This window comes from Idiotropiscis lumnitzeri, chromosome 16, assembly GCF_059441095.1.
Source record: "Idiotropiscis lumnitzeri isolate Australia: NSW breed Sydney's pygmy pipehorse chromosome 16, RoL_Ilum_1.0, whole genome shotgun sequence".
Lineage (NCBI taxonomy): Eukaryota > Metazoa > Chordata > Actinopteri > Syngnathiformes > Syngnathidae > Idiotropiscis > Idiotropiscis lumnitzeri.
In genome coordinates this window covers 8,503,639-8,521,005 of record NC_142406.1, presented here as the reverse complement: position 1 = coordinate 8,521,005, position 17,367 = coordinate 8,503,639, and the positions used below count along the sequence as shown (strand labels likewise).

The 17,367-nt window shown below is 37.7% G+C and overlaps 3 protein-coding genes across 3 annotated transcripts; 1 reads left to right on the top strand and 2 right to left on the bottom strand.

Moving 5' to 3' along the window:
• Window positions 1-1,340: 1,340 nt before the first annotated feature.
• On the bottom strand, window positions 1,341-5,929 carry ciarta (circadian associated repressor of transcription a). Its single transcript, XM_088319578.1, has 6 exons — window positions 5,692-5,929; window positions 4,048-4,370; window positions 3,897-3,972; window positions 3,712-3,790; window positions 3,458-3,611; window positions 1,341-2,753 (listed from the first exon to the last, which is right to left on the bottom strand). Exons 1-6 carry the CDS (start codon window positions 5,702-5,704, stop codon window positions 2,388-2,390), a joined length of 1,011 nt encoding a protein of 336 aa, XP_088175704.1. The 5' UTR covers window positions 5,705-5,929; the 3' UTR covers window positions 1,341-2,387.
• Window positions 5,930-6,299: 370 nt separating this feature from the next.
• On the bottom strand, window positions 6,300-8,583 carry mrps21 (mitochondrial ribosomal protein S21). Its single transcript, XM_088319579.1, has 2 exons — window positions 8,458-8,583; window positions 6,300-6,779 (listed from the first exon to the last, which is right to left on the bottom strand). The coding sequence occupies exons 1-2, from the start codon at window positions 8,538-8,540 to the stop codon at window positions 6,599-6,601; spliced, it is 264 nt and encodes an 87-aa protein (XP_088175705.1). The 5' UTR covers window positions 8,541-8,583; the 3' UTR covers window positions 6,300-6,598.
• A 2,138-nt stretch (window positions 8,584-10,721) lies between these two features.
• LOC148321221 (cellular retinoic acid-binding protein 2-like) lies at window positions 10,722-15,839 on the top strand. The gene is made up of 4 exons (XM_088318917.1): window positions 10,722-11,006; window positions 13,782-13,960; window positions 15,088-15,204; window positions 15,290-15,839. The coding sequence occupies exons 1-4, from the start codon at window positions 10,724-10,726 to the stop codon at window positions 15,338-15,340; spliced, it is 630 nt and encodes a 209-aa protein (XP_088175043.1). The 5' UTR covers window positions 10,722-10,723; the 3' UTR covers window positions 15,341-15,839.
• The last annotated feature ends 1,528 nt before the right edge of the window (window positions 15,840-17,367 follow it).

The following is a 17,367-nucleotide window of genomic DNA, read 5'->3' as shown; positions in this document are numbered from 1 at the left end:
AATATGATTGAACACAGCAACGTCACAATTTTAACCGGGAATGTATATAAACTGGCATTTATATGGATTGTGGTATTTATTTTAGTGCTGTCGAGCAATTACATTTTTTTAACTAATTAATTGCAAAAATTGACATAATTGATCACGATTAATCATGTTTTTCAATTACATTTTTTAAGAAGCTTGGAACTGATATTTACTTGAATAAAATCTTGGAATTAATGTCGAAAGAAATACCAAAATATATTTCTACTCAGACTGTTCTAACATCTTTCTTTGCTCTTTGAATATGATTCTTTTCCTTTAAAATACAGGAAAAACGGTTGAACGACACATCAAGGATGTACATCTAATATGGTGTTTGAATTTGGCTTCGCAAAGTGTGAAAATTATTTTGGATTTCTCCAATGAGCCATTGAGCGAATTTGTAAAGTAAAACAATCTTAAAGTCCACCTTTGCGTCAGTACTCTCCTCTAAGTTTGACTGCACAGTGAGCAGAGGTCAGCTGCTATAGGAAGTAAATACAACTGAGTTAATTATTTTGAGTGTGATATAAAATTTAAATTAATCTCCATAGTTAATGCTTTAACTTTGACAGCCCCAATTTATTTATATTATTATTTTCAATTTTTTTTGAAAACTTTGTGACAAACCCATCTCATTTATCCCAGTCATTTAAACAGTTAGTTGCTGCACATGTTCTTAGCTTGTTTTGAACCTTTTATTTACCATCTGCTATGATGTTATGCAATGTATTTTGTATTTATGTAACGATATCACGTTGTACAATTTGTTGTATTCTGTATTTATATTTGCTTTGTTTTACTCTGCCGACTGCAGGCCTGTCAGCATTGTAAACGAGAATCCGTTTTGTAATGTAATGTAATGCACAAATCCGTTTATAATAAACCCCCAAAGCTCATTTATTAAATATAATTAACAGAACTCTTTTAATTAGAGTTAGTTATTTTCGGATATTTATAAACATAAGATGCAGTTTCTGTTTTTAAACTGCACTTTCACTATTATTTTATTTCATTAACAAAATTGTTTTTTCAACTTTAGTTAAGCAGAGAGATTTTTCTTAAAATGAGTGCCTTGGCGCAATAAGGTTGGAAAAAGTCTAAGCCAGGGGTGGGCAAACAACCAGTATATGTCTTTGAAAAACCACAGTATTTAGAAAATAAAACATTAACAAGGTTTATTCATTTAATTTTTTTCAAATTCGGCGGGCCGGATTAAAACGTTTAACGGGCCGCATGTGGCCCCCGGGCTGTAGTTTGCCCACGCCTGGTCCAAGCAGTCAAAGCTGATGGTGGCAAAAAAAATGTTAAGACCCTTCAATGTAAATTGACTTTTAATTTAAAACATGGCAGTACAAAATGAATCAAAGCAATTACTTGGTTTCAAACATCGTCAAGATACGCTACGATGTGAAATATTGCAATCAAAATAATGAATTGTAAATCATCAGCAATAAAAAAAATATCTATGAACGCAATGCTCAGAGGAGTTCTGCGCAAGTGGTAAGATATAAAAAGAAAAGGGAAGAAGGACATTGAATAGCTTAATCCACTTCAGCGTAACCGAACATCTGTCAATCCAAAGTGATGCAAAATACAAACATAACCAATGTCTAGCGTGAATGTACAGCACAAATACACAAAATGCCAAAAAGTCTGCAGATTGAATCACAGCATCAATGACAGTGAGTGCTTATTCTCTTTCACTCAAATTTTTATAAATACGGTCGTCTCCTAAGGTGCAATAGCGTTTCCTCCATCTCCTTGGAAATATCGTACATCTGTTCCACATTTTTCAAAACATTAAGGCATTCAAGTGTTTTGCTTTATCACATTCATGTTCTTACTCATTTTGATTTATGGAGGGAGTGCGTCGAAAATAATTGTTTTCAACAGGGTGCTTTTTCAGCAGAAACATTAAAATCACCCCCGATTGCCCTTTCGAATCCATTTTGTAGTCATAGTTTTAGAAGAGACGACTTATGAAGTATAAGCTTCACATTAAGTGCGTTTGTGCTGCATCCTTCAACATAAATATAACAAATATACAATGTATATGGCATGGTCAAATATAGTGCAATAGTCATCGGTGTGTAATTACAGTGTAATTGAACACTGTTGAATAAAAATACAGAAACGGGGACAATGTGCATGACTAAATATAGTCGCCCCTTTTTGTATGCGATGAAGATTACGAAGGCTTGGGAACTATATCACATTATGTTTTGACTCTGTAAAATGTACAAACAGTTACCCCAGACTGCAATCCTGCTCTTCTTTAGATTATACTTTGAAGCGAAAACATCTCCCTGAACACTTTTAAAAAGACTGACTCAACTGCATGGAATCGAGGCCTTGAACTTTTACCCAGACTGGCACATTGTGGCGTCCTTATTGTACTTGATAGCGGAATTCGCATCAGCACTTGAAGATATTGACTTGTCCTGGTTAACTGTGCAGGGGGGAGATATTTCATGTTCTTGTGTTTCTTCTTTGACTTGTACATATGACAGCCTGGGTAATGCGTTGTTAGCCAGATCAAATCTCTTGCTCAGGTTCACTTCAGTTGACGCAACTCTTCCATCCACAGGAGTTTCCTGCTTCCTCGTTGCTCCAGATGTGGAAAAGGTGCATGGCGTCACGGGCGGGCAGCTTTCAGGTAGGTGAATCTTTTTCTTGGGTGTGTCTATTGCGGTGAAGTCTGAATCAGACCAGGTGTACTTCCGCTTCTAGAATTAAAAAATAAAAGTGGCGTGTCACGATACTTGCTTACAAAGACGGCAATGGATAGGAGATACAGCGACATCAATAACACAACACAGAAACCTCTGAACTATGATAAAACATTTGGGGAGTGCTTTATGTTAAGTTTAACAGACCTTAGAACTGGGCAAATAGTCCAAATTTTTTTGTGATTTCGATTTTGGCTTCTCACGATCATAAAATCATTATAATCGAAGAAAGACAATTCATGTTTCAAACAACGCGGTGTGTGTGTATGTCGAGGTTATAACAAAATGACTAAACCTAAAATTGAAAAAAAAAAAAATCCTAAACGGAATGAAATAAAAAATGAGTGCTTTAAAAAAACAGAACTAAATAAAATGACATATTACGTTTATAAAACAATAATTACAATGAAAATATCGTTCATTTCCATCTTTGTCAATAAACATCATAAATAGAGGTGGATTTGCAATGGATTAAATGAATAGGAGGGATTTACCCTAAAAAATTGATGTCGGAACACATACAGAAAGGTAACATAACAATAATGCTGTTCAAATTAGTTATATTAAGAGTTTTATCATTTTTTGTTTCATCTTCATGTAAGTATATCTCCATATGTGCACCGAATCAGTCATTGTCAACAAAATAATTGTGCTTCTTATTTTTTCCAAAATTACCAAGCCCAACTTAGTCTGGTGCTCACCTTAACTGGCATGCTGAGCTGATTTTGGCACCAGTGAGTAATAAGTTTGGGGGTGAAACTTTGGTCTAACGTGACCGTGGGACGAGGTGCCACCTGAGGGAACCATAATTTGAGCATCCCCTCTATCTGCAACAAGTTGTGGAGATAACGCTCCCTGCAGGGAAACATGAGTAAGAAGGAAAACATGAGTAAGAAGGAAAACATTAATTGCAGAGCTGCTGCTGATAACGTAATCACAATCTTATTGAGCTTACCCCATTTCGGGCCGCTGCAGAATTCCCAGAATCCTCTGCAATCTGTCCATGGCGACGCTCTGCTGGAAACTGGTTAAACCTGCCACACGAAAAAGGCACGTTAGTGCACTTAATTAACACTTGGATGGCAGTTAAGGATGTCCTACAGGGTGAATGTGATGCATGAAGTCAACCTGCCTGCATACCTTTATTAAACCTGCCAGTTTTAAGGCCGTGAAGAAGCTCCATCAGAGGACAGATGAAGTTGTGCAAATCTGTACACTAGAAAATAGAGAAATAATGATCATCACCCTCTCAGCCGAAAACAGCAATCAAACACATTTGCCGAGGACTAACTTTCTGAGTGAATGCGAGGTCTCCTGCTGAAGGTGATGATGAACCACCGGCGGGGGCACCAGGAGAAAGGTGATACTTGTTTCGACCACTGACATGTACAGTGTGGTGGGCTCTCTTGGACCTTGAGTACATCTTATCCAAGCGACCTCGGAAACATCCCTCGTAGGCTGATAACACCTTACAAGTCCCCAAGTCCTCCTCTCCTTCCCATAAAATGTCGGCTTCATCCTCGGTCAGCTCGCTCTCACTAAGAATGTAGTTGAGGGTGGGTGGATGCAGGTCATAAGGTGGCCACTGAGAAGAAGCACCCAGTGGATTCATATCTGTCGGCCAATGGTGAGCAAAGGTGAAAATTAGGCCCTAATCAATATGGATTTTTGGAGGTCAAAGCCGTGTACAGTATTTGGCAGGATAAAATTCCGATAACCGAATTATATTAAAATATATAATAAATAAAATTATTTAAATTTTGATCCTTTAATGCTTACAAGATTAAAGATATGAATTACAGGCAGAACATTTGACGCTTATATAATATTTTGGCCCTTAGTTTATTTTTACCTTTACGAAAGAGAGAGAAAAAAACAGCAAAATTGCAGGTTTTTTTTCCTGATTTTTAGAGTGAGATATTTTTTTATTTCATTATTTTGTCTTACATTATTTCGTCATTGTGCTTGGGGATTTTTCATTGCCATTATACAGTGTTGACTCCAAATGATTTTTTTGAGCATCAATGACGTTTTAACTTAAATTGGAGAGTCTACAGATGTTTTGCATTCACAGCACAGGCAATAGCTTTTTTTTAATCACAGTGAAAGATTAGATCAAAGCTCAATATGGAACAATAATATAATGTTCAATTTTGAGTAAGGTATGGCATAATCCTTTATGTAATTCAAAACAAGTTACAACAGGTAGAGCTGTAGGAAGCAATTAGGTGGGATTACTAAAACTTTGACATTTATTTGTGAGAAAGGAGCCCTTAACAGGTTTAAACAGAAACAAAATGAAAATGTCAATGCATAAAAAAACAAACACATGAAACTTTGCATTTAAAAAAACGATATAAATATAAAATTGTGCAAGTCGTCAGAATTATGTAACTGACAAGTAAAGAAACCAATGTATTAATAAAAAAACTGAAATGGTTTCCCTGGTTAATACATCATAAAAATCGTGAAGATGGAATTATTTATCACTGCAACGTTATTTAGTTCAGACGTTTAAAAAAATGATTGAAATTTACTGTACCGCAAAATATATATAATGTGTCTATCTACAATTAATATTGATCATTTGTGAGCTAGATCTTTTGGCATAGTGTTTCTATAAACGTGCCGCAAACTTTCAGTCACGTTCCATGAGTCATGCTGAAGTGCGTGCGTAACAGATTTAATAGAACCTATTTTAGTAAGCAGAACATGTGAAAAGCGAATGTCAGGCAATCTTACTAACAATATGCTTGTTGATTTGCTTCACAAAATGTAGAAAACAAAGATCGACATAGATCTTGAGTTCTTAAGGCGTCACTGGTTTAAATTACACAGAGACGGATTTATTTTTGCAAATATTACATGAAAGAAGGATGATGCATTTGCATGCATTTGACAACTGTAACTTCAAATATTATAATTTGTGTCTTACCTTGTAACTGCATCGGTGGTTTTCTGGAAATGTGGATATGAAATTTGAAAAAATCAAAATAAAAATCAAGGCAAAGCTCGCGAAAGTTACACTGTAGCTTCTATAAAAAAATAAGCTAATTAAAACGGTCGCTTAAAAAGTACAGTACTGTCCCGTCTTCTCGTTAATCGTGGTTGCATCTACGGCGTAGTCAATCCAACACGCTAAAGTACAACTCGAGCAACAGGGAATACACGTGCGGCTTGGGTACACTCCTCTGATTGGCCGAGGAATTCCTGGCTCCTGTCTCATTGGCTGGGAGGCGTGACCAATCAGCAGGCAGCCTAGAGCTGATTGGCTCTAAGCACAGCAGCCGCACGTGTTGTGAGTATGGCCTCCTTACGCAGCGCCCATCACGAGGCAGCCAGCATGCGTCTGTTGGCAGTGAGAAGTAACGAAGTACAAATACTTTGTTATTGTACTCAAGTAGAATTTCTGGTCGCTCTACTTTCAGTATTTTTCTGGAGACTTTTTACTTTTACAGAAATCAATCTATTAAAACTTAACCGTCAGTTTGGTATCCAGCAGCATTCAAACATTTTAGATCCGGAATAAAAAAAAAATACAACAACCTTTGTAATCTTTTATGACAAATATGAACATGCCATGCATATTTACAACAAATGTTTTATGAACACAACAGATGAGACAGCGTTCACAAAATAACCAAGTTTGCCAAGGATACAAAAAGCACAAACAGTTGCATCATGACAAAGACGCTGGGACTACATATTTCTTTGTGAGAAAATGTATCCTCTTTTTTCCATCTCTTCATTTGGTGACATAAATATTGGGCTGGGTGTTCTTTTTCCACCTTGCAGATTCCATTTTAACCATTGCGAACATCCTCTCATCAGTCGCCATTTCACTAAGAACCAAGCCAGGGATCTGTTCTGTTTGTCCTGGAGATGAAGGCAATTTTCCGGGCCATTTCAGTGTCATAGATACGTTTACAGTTCTCATAATTCTTCCGCTGATGCTTTCTGCAGGGCTTCTCATAGTATCGCTTGCGTGTCACCGTCTCAATGATCCCATCCTGGGTCAGGACCCTGTAATGCAGCAGATGCTTAATGTCAGAATTAAAAAAAAAAAGAAAAAACAAAAAGATACAATTCTAGCAGTTTTTTGTGTTGCAAAATTCTAGGAATTTAAAACGTTGGAAAACTTCCATGGACTTCTGAAAAAAAAACAAAGAACTTAAATATAATAGAAGAAAAAAAGTGATCGGAATCTTGACTCATTCATTTTATGCTCTTGGTCATCTATGCCAGGCATCACCAAATGGCGGACCGCGGTCCCCATGGCCAATCTATGATGATTTTTTTTCAGGGCGCATTCGCAAACGTTGGCGCTGCAATTCTAATAAATACGGAAAAGGCGTCACTGATTTGAGCCAATCAAATCTTTTGTTTACGATCCACTGCCAATTGCGCAGCAGACCGGAAGAGAGTGCTGCTGACAGTATGCCTTCAAAACCAGGGTGCATCATGTGCTCCGAAACCGTCGCAACATTGCGAAGCGCCACTACGAAACAAAGCACCGCCCTTTTGTGCAGTTATCCGCTGACGTTTGAGGTGAGCGCACGCAAAAACATCGAACTTCGAGTGCAGTACAACAGATTTTTACATTTTCGTTTACATCCCACCGGCATGCAAACAAATATTCAGTAAAAGTATCATGGATTTTGGGGAAACATAAAAAACGTTCAAGTGATGGGGAAGTTGTGAAGAAGTGCATAAATGTGGTTGCACAAACATTATTTAAAGGAAAACACAAAACCCAGATGTGTGAAATAATCTACCAAATCCCAATGGCCCTGACTCCGTTCCAACCCAGATTTAAGTCAACTAATTTTTCTCATTAAGAGAAGTTAAAAAATATTCAAAAAAATAGGTGGTGTCAAAGCTCATTTTGAATTAGTGTTTCATGAGGACAGCCATTTTTATTGATTGTGTACTGAACATGTTGACCTGGTTTACTTGGATAATTAGGCTTTCCGTTTTTTTTAGGCTGATAACTCTTTGATTTAAAAAAAAAAGGTAAAAGGTGTTAACTCAATGCTTAGCACTTGATATATTTCTGCAGGCGATATTTTACTGTTTTTTTCTGGAAGTGGCACCCTTAAATTCCTGGAGCCACATTTTCTTAAATGTGAAATAAACGCCTTATATTTGTTTGACTGGCAAAGGTGTTTAATGGGAACATTGCTAAATATTTAGTATATAAGTGCGCTCTGTTGAAAATGACTAAATATTGTAACTATATAAAAATGTGAACATAGGCTAGACATTTCGGGAAGTTGGACTTTGGTTCGGACCTTTTAATTGGAAGAAATTTTCGTCGTGGACCTCTGTGACTTTTAATTGAATAACTCTGATCTATGCTATTCCTTAGTCTCGCGCGCGTGCGTGCGTGCGTGCTTGCTTTAATGGGTAAATGAGTGGTATTTTCTGTACTTTGTAATAAGGCGCTGTAAAGTCAAATTCATTGACTTGCAATTGTTTACAGGGCAAATCTGACACATTCAATATGTCGGACGTACTGACGTATCCCTTTAATGGGCCGACCCACTCGAAGCGGGATCTATATTAGGCAGGCGCAGTTGTGTGACATTGAGCAGAAGGGTATCATAGCTCACGTTAGCTAGACACCAATAAATAAACCGCTCATTCTTGCTCGATAGGAAGTTTTTGAGTACATAAATGTTACAATATGATAATTTTTTACCTATTGAGATGTTTGTACGCTGCATCCACGTTGCCATTTTGAACCATCACTGTCCGAGCAATGAAACGAAGATGTCTCGACATGTTGATACCAATTGTCGCGTGAAATGTTAACCGTGTAGAAACACTGAAAGGTTTGGTCAAAAGTTCCGCGTGTCCAACAGATTACGTTCATTAAAGTGACCCGTTAAATCCTTAATTTAAAGATGAGAGTGCATCATAAATTTAAGAAAACGTGTCTGTAATTTAAATTACACCTCTTTCGGGGATTTTAATGTTAATTAGGAGTCTTGATTTTTTATCAACAAAGTGACGATTTGCAGGGCGCCTAAAACTACCTACAAGTTTTTTTTCATTGATTAAATCGTAAAACGCTAATTGATTTATGTCTCTCAATCCTTATGTATAATTATACTTACTGGCTCTATTAATGTTAATTTAAATCTATTTCGTGTGTATGATGATCAATAACATTCATCTTCCATACAGTCATGTACTGTCTGTTAATTTGCATCTATTTTATAAACTGCTTCACCTGCTCACAGTTTGTTGAACGCGGGGGATTAAAGTAGAATGAAGTGTAGAGCGTTTTGGCATCAGGCTATTCTCTTGTAGATCTCAACTCTAACAGCTGTATGAATTTATCCATACACTTGCTGGTAACCTACTCAATATGCATAGTGCCTTTACTATATACTATAGAAATCAAATTGGCTTCATGAAAAATGTAAGATCCATTCTACTGTTTTTAGCTGCAGATGTTGTGTACCACACATTGCATACACTTCACACACACTTCCATTTCAGGCCTTTGTAAAAGTCGGGGTGACCTCCCCTCTCCAGGCTGGGTCAGAAACTGTCGCTCTCTGACATCAGCATTTACCATTGACACAAGAGGAAGATGAATTTGAACACTTAGCAACGTCTCGCTCTCCACCTGGTCTGACTGCATAAACAGCAGCTGCCATAACCCAAAGCGATAAACAATGAGTCAAAGCCCTGGAGAAATAAGAGTGTTCAAAAATGTCAAAAGCATTACTTCTAATGCTCTGGTGTGCTGTTTCCCAGGTGTCGGGACGTCATAACAAACATATTTTAGTGGTGGAAATAAAATTAAACAGGAGCTAATGCAGTCCCAAAAGGATTATGTATGTCTGTAACTGGAGTTATCTTCCCCCTTCTCAATTAAGCCAGACTTGCACCATGCTCAGTGAGGAAGTAGTCTACACATTCGATTGTTTTTAGACTTGGAATGTGGCCCTGAAGACATGGAATTTGCTGGCACACAAAAACAAACAAAAAAATAATGGTGGGTTAACCGGGCTAATCTGTTGAATGCCCCTGGAAGATAAGATGGAAGTCTTATCTCAGGCCAGTTGTCAATTAAAAGCTCGTAACTATATATATATATCACCTATATACTGTAACCGGTTATCAGATTTCACATTCCAGATGTTGAAAATGTTATTTTAATGCACCCATCCATCCATTATCTAAGCCACTTTTTCCTCTCAAGGGTCACGATGCTTGAGCCTATCCTAGCCGAAAATGGGCAGCAGGTGAGGTACACCAGCTAGGGCACACAAAGATGAACAACCACTTGCGCTCACAATCACACCTCGTGCCAATTTAGAGTGTTCCATTAATCCATGCATGTCTTCGGAATATGGGAGGAAACTGGAGTACCCAGAGAAATAACACACAGGCACAAGGAGAACATGCAAACGCCACACAAGAAGGCCAGAGCTGGAATCGAACTCTGGAACTCTGCACTGTGAAGCCATTGTGCTCACCAGTCGGCCACAAATAAAGACATTAAAGTCGACACTATTAAAAGCATGAATGTGTAGATTGCTACAGATGTATTTTGCTAGTTCAACTTTGCTTGCTTTCACCACCCAAGAATAGGAAGGGAAAAATGAAATGGAACGAAGAAAATATTTTTGTAAGATAACAACCTTTTTAAGAAGACCTTCTAAAGTATATAAATTTTGGCCGACTGACTACACTGAGCATCCTATTTTGGCCAGAATACTCTTGCGCCCTCTGCTGGTTACTACCAAGTGGTGAAACTCCTTCTGGTTTTAATATTAATAAGCAGTTGAGTCAGAACTACGCAATCGTTTCTGAATACGAATTTATGGTTTTGCACGTGTCATGGCACTAAACAACTTTCCTTCACTTTTCTTTAATATATAAGAAGGCTATCCGTCTGGCAGATCTTTTTTTTTTTTCTCGATCTCGCATTCAAATGTCTTACCTAGCTGATGCAGGGTGCAGCAGAAAAGCCCTGCTTGCTTTCCTTATTGCCTGGAGCTTCTTCACATTCGGCCGAGCTATCATCCAATAGGAAAGAGACGCAGATGCAAGAAAGAGGAGGGGACTTTGCAGACCTGCTTAACGGCGACTACACACGTACACGCACGCAGAACTTGTGCAGAAAGAAAACATTCACACAGATCATCACGATGGAAAAGAAAATCCCCGACTTCTCTGGAAAATGGAAAATGAAGTCCTCAGAAAGTTTTGAGGAGCTCTTGAAAGCGCTGGGTGAGTAACAGACATTTTAAAGACCCTGTAAAGTCAGTGCTCTGTCACTGAAAGGTTTCTAGACCAGACCGTTACATTCTTGACTTCATCAAATGCATACAATAAATGTATGCAGCCATCAATCTATATAAAACTCTAATTAAACAGCGAGAAATAAGATAGGAACTAATAGGGTGATTGCATTCTGTAACTTAGATAGAAAAAGCCAAGTACAATAATTGCAATAGCGAGTTAATATTGTAATCTTCTGTGTCGTTGTCATCTGTGTCAGTTTCTCTACATATATGTCCCACTTTTGAATGTTAACTCATTTATCAGCGACTGAGTGTTTATAGTTATTGTCCCAGATTTGTTGTGCATTGCTTATGGTGCAAATAATGTTGAATTCAATGTATCTACATTTTCCATTTACCTGCTAAATCTACATCTTAGCAAATTAAAGGTCAAGGCTGCTTGTTAGGTAGAACAGCAACATGAGAGGTCAGTGAGGGGGTAACCGGTGGCATCCATTAAAAAATCAAAAGGCAAACAAACAGAGGTGGAATGTTCGATTCATCTGAAGCAGAGAACTCCTCATGCGGATGTAATTAGAGTCGGCATAAACGGAACTGAGCCTCAACATGGGCCCCTGCAGCCAGTCAGCAGCTATGAGACAGACTTCCCTGCACAGCCCGGGGCCTCCCCGACCCAAATCTAATGCGGCATGTGAACGCTGCCCTTAATGGCATGAGCAGGACGGAGCACTGAAAGTATGTTGTCAATTACCCCGTTTCGATCGAAGTTCAAACCTCTCTTCACAAGATTGATTTACCTCAGATGTATACATAGACTGTAATAGTACGACTTTAATTAGAAAATTGTTTTTGAGTTGATTGAAGATGCTTGTGCATCAAATCTAACCGATCCGAATCGTTCCACTTCACACTAGATCAAGATATGTATCAAATGGTCTTTTATTGGAGAATCTTTACAGTATTGACAAGTTCATTCATAATAGAAAATGACAACTACAAACCCTTTGCAAACATTCTGTTTTGATCAAAAAAATGTTAACCAAATAATTCCATCAATATTTCATGACAATGGCTTCAGCATCAATCAACAATTTAGGACATTTTCAAATGTTAAAGAAAAATGAAAAAATAAATAATAAAAATAAATGGTAAAATAATAAAAAAAAAAACAAATCCTTTTACTCGAGGTCTGCGTACTGCAGGCATGGGCAAACTGCGGCCCGGGGGCCACATGCGGCCCGTTAAACGTTTTAATCCGGCCCGCCGAACTTGAAAAAAATTAAATGACTAAACATTGTTAATGTTTTATTTTCGAAATACTGTGGTTTTTCAAAGACGCTGAGAGAATGCTTTTGTTTGGTTTCATTTAAAATTATTATTCTTTTTTTTTTTCTCCGATGAGGTGAGGTTACCAAAACACTGCGTCCATCTGCTCCTGGTCCGGCCCCTCTGTCAAATTTTAGAACACATTGTGGCCCGCCAATCAAAAAGTTTGCCCACCCCTGGCATACTGCCTTCTTTCCATCTCGCCCTGCTGCAAGACACAACTGATTCAAAGGATCAGGATCATTATCCAGCTTCTGCAGATCCTGCTGATTATTGGATCGTTTAAATCAGGTGTGTTGAAGCAGGGAGAGATAGAAAACAGGCGGGACAGTGGACCTTGAGGAACAGGGTTGACCCCTGGTGTACTGCATATAAAAGCTAAAAAGAAGAATAAACTCGTGTGCATGACGCCACAAAATTTACAATTTTAATTAAAAAAAAACAAACTCTTTTTCAGTTAGAATTGATTTCTCTGTGGAAAATTATTTACAAAGTAGATCAAATTTGTGCTCCACAAACATTAATCCAATGCGAACGATAGGATATGATATGAACTTAGTATGATTTGTGAGTTAATACTGGTCACTTGGATGTGTGAAGCTCATAAAAGAAGGTCATTAAATGGTAATGACTGTGTTTTACACCCATGTCAGAGCTGCAGATCATAAATATGACATCCTACCCGATATCGAATGCTTCTCAATGTGTCAAGTTTTAAAATTGCTCTATAAAATGCCAGCAAACAGAAGACATCTGCAGGATTATGCCTGAACTAAAATGAAACAGTGATCTGATGGCATGAAGCATTTCATAACATTACGATACTTGATTTTTGTCTAATTAGATAGTTCTGTTACATAATCTGTAGCTGCCCCAAAATATATTTATACTAATATCCAAATAGAATATTTACTTTATGAAATATATCGTAATGAGTCATTGCAACTCTGGTGTTCAGAACTTGGCCACCGGGGGCAGTATAACACACTCATGATGAGACAAATAAAGAAGACATTCACAAATACTGCAAGTGTGCTAAGAATAAAGCTGTTTTTCACTTAGAAGAAAGACAATATGCTGTTTGTATTTTGATGTTTACATGTGTTTATGCAAATTGCGTATAAGGGTTATAACACCGTAAATATTGTTGCTATTGTGCTAGCTTGTTGATGGTGTTTTGGAATTGTGTTAGCATTATTCTAGCGGAGGGCAAAAATATGTAATTGTTCTATTATGTGATATAGCTGAATGATTAAAAAAAAAAAAAAAGAAGATGGAATTGGATCAATTTTCCGACTACACATTGATAGTCGTACAACACTACAGTAGCCCAAACCACAAACTGCAAAAACACATGAACTTGCTGGGAACTATTTGGAGTGATGCAAAGCACAGCCGCCTATTTGACCAGACATCTTTGTTCCTTTGTTCACAGGTGTGAATATGTTTGTGAGGAAAATTGCAGTCGCGGCAGCCTCCAGTCCTGCAGTGGAAATCACCCAACAGGGAGAAAGTCTGTCCATCAAAACGTCCACCAGCATCCGCACTACCCTCGTCTCCTTCACTGTGGGTCAATCTTTCAATGAGACCACAGTAGACGGACGCCCCTGCACGGTATTTAACAGTCAGCATCAGAGAATGTGTTCTTCCCGCAGTGGAAAAAGGCCAACACTTGCACGGAGAAGAAAAAACATATGGAAGTCATTGTAGTGAACGTGCGACCTTGCCGGGCTCTGGTCTTCATTTAATACTCGGAGGTGGAGGACCCCGGCCTCTGACAGGCTGTTAAATAAACTCTTAAGATTTTGGTAGGAATCACAATGCAGTAGAAAGTTTTCAAACGGCAAAGGCATAAACATAAACAAACAAAAACCTCTGTTTTATTGCGTCAGTTGTACCATCCAAAGGTACTGGAACAGCAAAGTCATATTTTTTTGTTGTCGTGTACTGGAGACAATTGAGTTTCTGATCAACAAATTCAAATTCAACAAATTCATCATACCAACTTTTTACACAATATTTCCATCTGGATATGTTATACAACTCAGAAAAGAACACCTTTTGTTCGAAGCGACAGATTTTTAAAGTGAGAAAAAGTATTGGAACATAGAGTAAATTAACTTAAAGTGATTTATATTTTTATTTGGTGACATAAACCTTTTTTTATTTTGCAATAACTGCATCAAGATAATTGCAATAATTTCACCAGATTGTTTCTTCATTTTTCCGGCCCCTTTCTGCAGCCTCTTACAGTTCTTTTTTGTTTCTGTGGGGGTTCTCCCTTCAGCCTCCTCTTAAGATCGGGTGATTGACTTGGCCAGTTTAAGAACTTCCATTTTTTTGTCCCCAACAAAGTCCTTTGTTGTGTTAGCAGTGTTTTGGTTCATTGTTTGTTGCATCTTCTCCCAATTAATTTGGAAGAAGACTGCGAGTGTTAAATTAACTAAAAAAACTCTAAATTATGTATATAAATTGTCCTTGATGAGCATAAACGGTTTGCATGGACTACTTCTTGATTCATTTGCCTACATTGTAAAACCGACATAGTTATTGCATGTATTTGTTCCAAACTACATTGCAAGGGGTCTTGGAAAAAAATAATTGAATAGTAAATCACAATTGCAATATTGAAGGGGAAGAAAAATCACAATTGATTATTTTTCAAAATTGTTCAGTCCCAGTTTTTGTGTTAAAAAAAACCTAAAGGACATTTGTATTTCTGTTTTTTTTTTCTTATGAAGAGTTTTCCTACATGGGAATCAGAAAGCAAGATCAGCTGTGAACAAACTTTACAAAAAGGCGATGGACCCAAGACAGCCTGGACCCGAGAGCTGACTAATGACGGAGAGCTGATACTGGTAAATGATTTCAGCGATAAATGCTGATTTTTCTGCCTGAGGCTGGATAGCTTCTTGTTAAAACAAATGTTCTTTCTTTTCCCAGACAATGACTGCAGGGGATGTTGTCTGCACCAGAGTTTATGAAAGGGAATAAGGAAATGGCAAGGCTGTCATATAATACTCTCCATTTTGTGCCTCATACGTGGTTCATATTTACTCGCCTTGCCCTTCCCTTTGTCCTCAGAGAGAGGCCAATTTTTGTCAAATCCAGCTCCACCTGCAGAAAATGTCTTATTTTACTAATTTAATTCAATTGGGTAATGAGTCAAAAAATTACTTGGATACATTAGTTCCTTTCATTTTAAATGATGAGGCATGCAAAGTTGGGATGGGCATTTTAGGTATCTTTACATAGGTGGCTATTTCTTTTTTGACTATTGGGCCATTTAATAATAAATTCATTCTTATTAAATGTTAATTTGAATAATTTGGCGAAATCTCACCATGTGGAGCTCTATTCTTTTCACCAATTGTTATTTCCTGTAAAGACTTGTGTACCAACGCTTTCTCTGTGTAGCAGCTGCTTTTGTATTTCCAAACCTGAATGGATTCTTGACGTATCAAAAAAAAAAAAGACACTTTTATTTTCAAAACTATTGTCAATGTTTTTATTATATAGATCAATGAGTCAAAATAGTCTTTTCAGTTAGCTAGCTGAATGCTAGCTATCATGCGGTTCTATAACACTTTAACCAATTGATTGAACACAGACAATGGAGCAACACATGTAGACAGACAATATAACGGTACTCAGTCTATTATTTATCCTCTGTGAGGAACGTGATGACCGAGAGAGGTGTTTGGCTGTCATACACTGCCCCCCGGTGGCTAAGGCAGGCACTTCTGAAAAAGAAACACAATGGCCATTTAAGTGATGCCGTGAGACAAAAAATTAGCCTTTTTATTTCAGTGTAATTTTGTCATGATTGTATGTCTTTATAAAGTCCAGTATTTTGAAGGCTACTTTTTTCCTCACAGACCTCATTACTTGGGGCGCCAAAATTATGTCCCATGTGCTCACTGATTTCCCCTGTATCACATAAATGAAGATTACGATGATGTTTCTATTCCCTCTAAAAATGAAGGTTCAACTTACTTAGTACAATTTGCAACTGGAATGTTGCAGGTTTGAGCCCAGATTCTCGTTCAATATAAAATCATCTCAAGTCTACTGAAAAAAGGTTCTTTTCTTTTTCTTATATAGAATGAAAAAAATAAGATGATGTTGCAAAGCACAGCTGCCTATTTGATTTGACTTCTTTCACATTTGAAGTGTAAAAAGTTGGAACCCTCACGTATAAGTATTCAGGATCCGAATGACCTTCAGTTCACCAATCAAAACCTCAACACCATTTCGCTTGCAGTGAAAAATGGACTGTCAGACTTGGGAAGAGTACAGCTATGAATTTTCCCGGTTTCAAAACCGTGTGAAGACAAGTGACCTTGTAACGTTCTTTCCAGTTTATGCGCACAATGTTGAGATTGAGACTTTACACTCAATGACCTCAATAAGTGAATTTCTGAGTCTTCAGCCTGAATGTATGTAGGTTTTCTTTTTCACTTTTATGTGTCAAATTGAAGGATTTCAGCAGCCGCGCTGAAGCACACATCATTGTGTGAAGAAAAACCACAAATATTCCACTGCGCTCCAGGCTGGATGGAAAGTTCTCCGCCGTTTGTTCAATAAAAAAAAAAAATGGTAGACACATACTGAATCCACCGAAATGACGTCTCTTGATTAAAACTTATCCTCAGAGGAGAATTTGAAACCAGTGAGTCCCTCCTTGTTAATCGGGTCATTTTCCAATCCCAACTGTGGTGTCAGTTCATTCCTCTAGCAGTGATGTAATGGGGCCTTGCTTGTAGCACGATCAGCTTTGGAATGCTGTGGTTTTAAAGCCTGCCGACACGGGAGGACGACTTGATTCTGTGCCATCTGAAACAATTATGGCTGAGGAGAGTTGGAGGAGTCGACTGATTTACAACAGTACTTCTCTGTTTTGCTACGCACCATCAAGAAGAAAATATTTCCTAGCCACCCAAACTCTCGGCCATGACTACATTACTTTATTATTGGTCTATAAAATTGTTACAAGTACACCTTTGCATTAGATGCACTAA